The sequence below is a fragment of the Saccopteryx bilineata genome, chromosome 4 (genome assembly GCF_036850765.1).
Source record: "Saccopteryx bilineata isolate mSacBil1 chromosome 4, mSacBil1_pri_phased_curated, whole genome shotgun sequence".
Classification (NCBI taxonomy): domain Eukaryota; kingdom Metazoa; phylum Chordata; class Mammalia; order Chiroptera; family Emballonuridae; genus Saccopteryx; species Saccopteryx bilineata.
Genome location: NC_089493.1, coordinates 289742251 through 289748792, shown reverse-complemented (window position 1 = coordinate 289748792; position 6542 = coordinate 289742251). Strand labels below are relative to the sequence as shown.

Below are 6542 nucleotides of genomic sequence, written 5' to 3'. Positions count from 1 at the left end.
CCCATACACTTTCCTCTTCAAATGAAACTGAAGCTCTGAGTAGACCTTTCCTTCTCATTCTTCGTCTTTGGTCAGCTCGTGTGGTGTGATGGTGTTGGGAAGTCACCAGTCAGAGGCTCTTCCCCTTCTTTCTGTACCCCTCTGAAGAGTGACATAAAAAGACTCAGCAGGGCCCATGGTCATCATGGTGGCTAGGCAATGGGGTGCCCTTGGTATGAGAGAGAGAGAGACAGAGAGAAAGACAGGAAGGGAGAGAGATGAGCATCAACTTGTAGTTGAGTCACTTTAGTTGTTCACTGATTCCTTCTCATATGTGTCTTGATCAGGAGGCTTCGGCCAAGTCATTGACCCCTTGTTCAAGCCAGCAACATTGGGCTCAAGGGCTTCAGGCTAGCGACCTTTGGGCTCAAGCCATCAACCATGGGGTCATGTCTATGATGCCACATTCAAGTCAGCAACCCTAGGGTTTCAAACCTGGGTCCTCAGCATCCCAGGTCAATGCTCTGTCCACTGTGCCATCACCTGGTCAGGGTACAAAGACTTCATTTATTTAGTGAGAGCAAGGGAGGCAGAGAAACTCTTGCATGTACAGTAACTATGAGTTGATTCTTCCCGCTCGTACCCCCAGCCATTCTCTTTCTCCTCTCCCTGAAGTCAATAAATCTTAAAAAAAGAAAAAAGAAAATTAAACTTAATGGGGTGACATTGACTAAGAGTTCATAGGTTTCAGGTCAACATTTCTGTTGCATATGAACTGTTGATTGTATTGTGTACCCAACATCCAAAGTCAAATCTTTTTCTGCCACCATATTTGTCCCTCTTTATTCCCCTTCGTATCCCCCTCTGCCACCCTCCCCTTGCCTCTCTCCCCCTTCTCTTTCCCTCCTCCCCTCCTTTCTTTCTTTGCCCATTCCTCCGCCCCTTTTCCCTCTCAGCCCCTCTGCCCCTCCTCCTTTTCTTCCCTCCCGCGGAGCTGTATAGTCCGGCTCGCTCCTCGAGGGTTTTGCCAGCGCCCGCGGGTCGGGCGCCATGAGCCGCCTCTTAGGGCGCGCCGTTTTGCGGGGGCTGTTGTGCGGCCCGCAGGCCCGGGTCCCCAGCCTGCCGGTGCGCGCCAGCTCGGGTGAGTCGTAGGAGGGGTTCGGCGGGAGGCACCTCCCAGCCTTGATTGGCGCACGTGCGTAAGGGGCAGTTCAGGGGCTGGGGCGCAGACCCCCGCGAGTTGGAGGAGGGGGCGATGCGGCTGTTCGCGAAGGCGAAGGCTGGAGCGGCCAGCGCCTCGGGTTCCTGGCGAGGCCGAACCGGGGTCCTGCACCTCCCCATTGCCCTCCAACCCCCCACGCCTGTCGCCCACCTACCCAGGTTGTCTCAGGGCAGAGGGACCCCAGGACTCCGGAATAGAAGGAAACCAGAGGCCTAGTGGGTGGTGATGTGGGTCCCTGTGGACCTGGGGCTCCAGAGGGGGAAGTCCTCTGCAGATAAAAACTCCTCCTACGGAACTGCTGTCCTTGGGGCGTTTTCTGCAGGCCCAAGATCTGCTTGGCCTGTACGGGTTTGGGGTTTGGGGGCCCATATCTGTAACTGGTCCTCCACTCCTGCTGAGAGCCAAATGTCATCATGTTCCAAATGCTGCGAAGAGTGAACTGCTGTCATCCAAGGCCAGGCTGGACAGCAGGTCCCTAGGCACTGGGTTTGGGGAAAACAAACAAGGCAGGGGGCCTCATTCGGTTCTGAAGGATGTGGAGGCCATTCACAGCACAGGTTTTGGTTAATTTTCCTCCTGCGGATGAGAAATGGTAACTGCAGATTCCCCAAGGGATGTAGGCCATGGGATGCCCCCAACCCTACTCTCATTTCTCCACCAGTGCTGTCTTTGAAGGACTTTGCTGGATATCCAGCTTCTGGGCTCTTTTCAAAAGCAGATTTTACCCCAGACCCAATATTGAGGGTTTATGTATTCTAGAAGTGACATGGGGCTCTAGGGGCATGATACAGCCTCCTGTCTTCTTGGCTGTGTTGGGGTTGGCTGTGCTCTCCTTGGGTCTGGAAGCTCTTTGCCTTGAAACCCACAGCAGCACAGAATTCCTGCCTAGCCAGTAAGGTGTAAGAGAAGCCCTGCAGGTTCCCTCACCTGCAGACAGAAACCCCTCTACCTTCCTTCTCATTCCCCAGGTCCCTTTTGTCCTGTTGTTCATGGCCTACCTGGTGGGGAGAGCATACTGCATTTCTTTCTGGTTCCCTGCTATTCATCTTAGGTCCTGAAGATGGACACTGGGTCCCTGGTGATGCGGCAGGTGGGGGTTCAGACAATGTTTGTGCCATCACCCCCAGGGACAGGAGTCAAAAGTGAGGTCAAGAGTCGTGCTTCCTTTCCAGGACGGCATCTCTGCCTCCCCTGGCCTCCCGGCTCTCTAAGATGCCTTCTCAGGGCACACCAGCTCTATCATGGGCAGCTTCTGCTACTGCCTAGAAGGCGCCGTGGCCCCCCTGAAAGGTTGGAAGACCCCAGAAACCCAGTGCCCTAGTTGTTCCTGGCAGGCAGCACCATGCCAGGCAGTTCCTGGCTGTGGGCACTGCACTGCTCTCCTCCAGCGCTACTCTGGTGGAGGCAGACACTGAAGCCCAGATGGCAGCTGGGTCCTGGCACGTTGGGAGATGCGAAAGGGTGAGACAGCATCCCTGACCCCTCCTCTTCTAAAGGAGGGCCCTCCTGGACCCGGGAGCGAACCCTGGTGGCTGTGAAGCCTGATGGGGTGCAACGGCGGCTTGTTGGGGATGTGATCCGGCGTTTTGAGAGGAGGGGCTTCAAGCTGGTGGGGATGAAGATGCTTCAGGTACCAGGGCTCTTGGCCTGTGGGTGTCCCTCGGGGCACTAGGGGGAGGGCTTCTCACTGATCTCAGCACCTTGGCCCTTCCTGTCAGCTCTGCTTCAGGAGTGTCCTGTTGGAAGAAGAAGGGGAGGGGTGGAGAGGTGGTATCTGCCCTGCACTGCTGTGCTTGGCATGCTAGCCCATGTAGGTGTTATCTGCAAAGTCATTGCTGCAGTGCACAGTGGGGTTGCCTCTCCAGGGGCTCCTCTCACTCCTTCCCCCAATGCCACCCAGGCGCCAGAGAGTGTCCTTGCGGAGCACTACCACGACCTTCAGAGGAAGCCCTTCTACCCAGCCCTCATCAGCTACATGAGCTCTGGCCCCGTGGTGGCCATGGTATGGCCTAGTGGAAGGGGTGGAGGGCCCTGGACTGAGCCCAAGCTGCTGAGCCCTTGGTGATCCCCACTTCTCCCGACCTTTATCTCTGTGCTGCAGGTCTGGGAAGGCCCTAATGTGGTCTGTATCTCAAGGGTCATGATAGGACACACTGACTCAGCTGAGGCTACCCCCGGCACCATTCGAGGAGACTTCAGCTTCCACATCAGCAGGTACAGGGGCCCTGGCACATTCAGCCACAGGCGCGTTTTCTTGAGCACGTTTTCTTGCTGGGCAAAAGTAAAGCCAGAAGAGACTTGATGGTGGGGCGTCACACTTGATTGTTTGCTGGTCGCAGGGAGATAAAGCACTCCCTGTGTGTTGCGTATGTATTCTGCCACCATTGTCTGTTATCTGACTCTGTCTTGCCAGACACCTCCAGGGAGGACTGGTGGGATATTGAGGCTCCCAGTAACCATCTGGGCTGGTCCGTGAGCTGTGGGTTAAGATGTGGAGGCCAGGCTGGAACCCAGTTTCCTAGCTCCCCTCCAGGGAGGACTGGTGGGATACTGTGGCTCCCAGTAACCATCTGGGCTGGTCCGTGAGGTGTGGGTTAAGATGTGGAGGCCGGGCTGGAACCCAGTTTCCTAGCTCCCCTCCAGGGAGGACTGGTGGGATACTGAGGCTCCCAGTAACCATCTGGGCTGGTCCGTGAGGTGTGTGGAGGCCAGGCTGGAACCCAGTTTCCTAGCTCCCCTCTTCTTCCTTTCCCTTCTGCATGATCACCTGGCTTGCTCCTCTGGACAGTAGGGAATCAGCAAACCGTTCCCAGGACCCCACGATGCATGTTGAAGCCTGTGCCTTACCTCTGCTACCTGTCACCTGGCACAGGAACATCATCCACGCCAGTGACTCCGTGGAGGGGGCCCAGAGGGAGATCCAGCTGTGGTTCCAGAGCGATGAGCTGGTGGACTGGGCAGACGAAGGCCACCGCAGCAGCCTCTACCCAGCCTGAGCCTCAGGCTGCCCTCAGCTGCCCCAGCATCCTCCCAGGACCAACTACCTCTGTCCACAAGAACTTGAGGCCACACCTGTGCTCTGCCCATCTGTCCTAGACCATCTTCCTGTTACCCTCTTCCCCAACCTAGAGTAGCTGAACCAACTTTATGTGCCTTTTGGTATCCTATGCCAGCAAGAGATTGGACTGAATCCTTTCTGTACCAAAATGCCAGACCACCTTTGGGGTGTCTCCAAAAGTGGGTATTTTAACCTCCTTCCCCCAAAGGGGAGACATTAAAATTTATGCTGTGTACGGGGATGGAGCATTTATTACTAGGTACTAATGAGCCCTTTATGCAAAGTTGTAAGCAGTTTGAGAGTAGAGATTAAAAGGTTGAAACTAGCCCTAGCCGGTTGGGTCAGTGGTAGAGCGTTGGCCTGGCGTGCAGGAGTCCCGGGTTTGATTCCCGGCCAGGGCACACAGGAGAAGTGCCCATCTGCTTCTCCACCCCTCCCCCTCTCCTTTCTCTCTGTCTCTCTCTTCCCCTCTTGCAGCTAGGGCTCCATTGGAGCAGAGTTGGCCAGGGCGCTGGGGGTGGCTCTATGGCCTCTGCCTCAGGTGCTAGAATGGCTTAGGTTGCAATAGAGCAACGCTCCAGATGGGTAGAGCATCGCCCCCTAGTGGGCATGCCGGGTGGATCCCGGTCGGGCGCATGCAGGAGTCTGTCTGACTGCCTCCCTGTTTCCAACTTCAGAAAAATACAAAAAAAAAAAAAAAAAGATTGAAACTGGGAGCCAGTCCACTGGGAAGGGGTAAAGCCTATTTTCAGTCTCCCTTGGCAACTAGCAGGTCGGTGTACACCCCCTCAGCTAGATCAGACCTGGAGAGAACGCGAGCTGGACTGCCTTATCCCATATGGGAGAGCTGACAGGCTAGAGCCCTTGTACCGAATGGAAGACAGCCGTGGGGAAGGGGAAAGCCTCCTTTTAGCTTCTCTTGGCAGCTGGCAGGTCACTGTAAACCCCTGACTAGGACAGGCCTGGAGAGAACTCAGCAGGACGGCCTTATCCAGTATAAGATAGCTGACAGGCTAAACACCTTCCCGGGTCTATGGGTGGGCACTGGGGAGAGCCGAACTGAAAACACAAAGCTGGTATGTTCCAAAAGGAAAATTTATTTAAAATGCCTGGGTGCAGGCTGCCTGAGACAGACTAAGCTGTGTCGGCCCCGAGGGAGGTATGAAGCAGGGTTTATACAGGCTCGTCAGGGTCTTGGGAAAAGCAGCTGACTCCGCTCCCTCTCATAGGTACAAGGTAATCTTCCTTCCTATGTGGATGGCAGTGGCGCCACAGCTCCTCCAAATTGTTTACATCCTGGCCCAACTGCCTGTTATCAGCATCAGTTGTAAAAAGAAGGCCTGGGCTGGTTCAAAGGTTCCTGGGCTGGGCTTCAAGCAAGCCAGTCCCCACTCCTGCCATGGATTTGCACTGCCCTCAGATGGCTGCTGAGCTATTAGAAATGCAGTTTACCAACCCACACACCAGTAGGGGATCAACAACTGTTCAAAGTAAGACTCAGGCAGAGGTCCAGTGACCTCCAACCTGAAATCTGGGGGAATCCAAGCTGAGCCCTGAAGCTGGTGCTGTCCCAGCCCCCACTGGGTCATTCTTTTGGGGGAGCTGCCTGCCTTGGGCAGGACTGGAGGGTGGCAGGAAGAGCTGGCTGGAGAAGTGGTGGCTGAGAATACCTTCAGGGCTTTATGTAGCCGCTGCTGCGTGGTGTACACTTGATTTTATATTGAGTTCATATTGACACCATACGTCTCACCCCTCACCCCTAGTCCCCAGGGGTCCCTGCTCAGTTGAGACAGGTACTGGACACTGCACATCATTACATCTGCGGAGGCTGACTTGGTCCTTGTTTTATTCATTTTGCCTTCTTGATGACGGATGGCCTGGTTCTTGCCCTGACATTTATCACCCTCAGAACGGGTCATTTTGGGAATGGCACTGGAGCAAAGTCCTTTCTCTTTTTCGGTGGCTTTCCTGCCCCGGAGTCTCCTCTCTTCTTCCTGATGGTTATGCAACACGAAAGGGAGCTGTCTGGGAGGCAAGGGCATTTAAATGATGAGCACCTCCCAACCAGTGTTTTAAATGCACAGCTGGGCCAGCGGCCGTGTGGGAAGGTAAGGGGCCGTGGGCCTGCCCGCGAGCCTGACCTTAACCGGAGAACCGAGTCTCCGCTGTGTCCAGTTTACTCCGACTTCGGTACTGACACCCAAACTCGTGAAAAGGTCTTAGTCTTGTAGACAGTTTGGAGTCCAGCTCCTCTGGCCTCAGCCACGAATATCCATCCGCCTG

The 6542-nt window shown here is 55.2% G+C and overlaps 1 protein-coding gene across 5 annotated transcripts; it reads left to right on the top strand.

Annotated features, from left to right (window-relative positions):
* The first annotated feature begins 919 nt into the window (after positions 1-919).
* Positions 920-4494, top strand: NME4 (NME/NM23 nucleoside diphosphate kinase 4). 5 transcript variants are annotated; one of them, XM_066275431.1, is made up of 5 exons: positions 927-1120; positions 2698-2831; positions 3102-3203; positions 3303-3415; positions 3993-4494. In XM_066275431.1, exons 1-5 carry the CDS (start codon positions 1030-1032, stop codon positions 4195-4197), a joined length of 645 nt encoding a protein of 214 aa, XP_066131528.1. In that variant the 5' UTR covers positions 927-1029; the 3' UTR covers positions 4198-4494. The 5 variants fall into 5 exon arrangements, with proteins under 5 accessions (XP_066131530.1, XP_066131531.1, XP_066131528.1 ...); XM_066275430.1 differs by having other exon boundaries at positions 3990-4494; XM_066275432.1 differs by having other exon boundaries at positions 933-1120; positions 4074-4494.
* The last annotated feature ends 2048 nt before the right edge of the window (positions 4495-6542 follow it).

Coding starts and splice junctions, on each gene's coding strand:
- NME4 (XM_066275430.1), top strand. CDS start 1,030: ATGAGCCGCCTCTTAGGGCGCGCCGTTTTGCGGGGGCTGTTGTGCGGC. Junction 3,204..3,302: donor CTGGCCCCGTGGTGGCCATG/GTATGGCCTAGT, acceptor TCTGTGCTGCAG/GTCTGGGAAGGCCCTAATGT. Junction 3,416..3,989: donor TTCAGCTTCCACATCAGCAG/GTACAGGGGCCC, acceptor TCCTCTGGACAG/TAGGGAATCAGCAAACCGTT.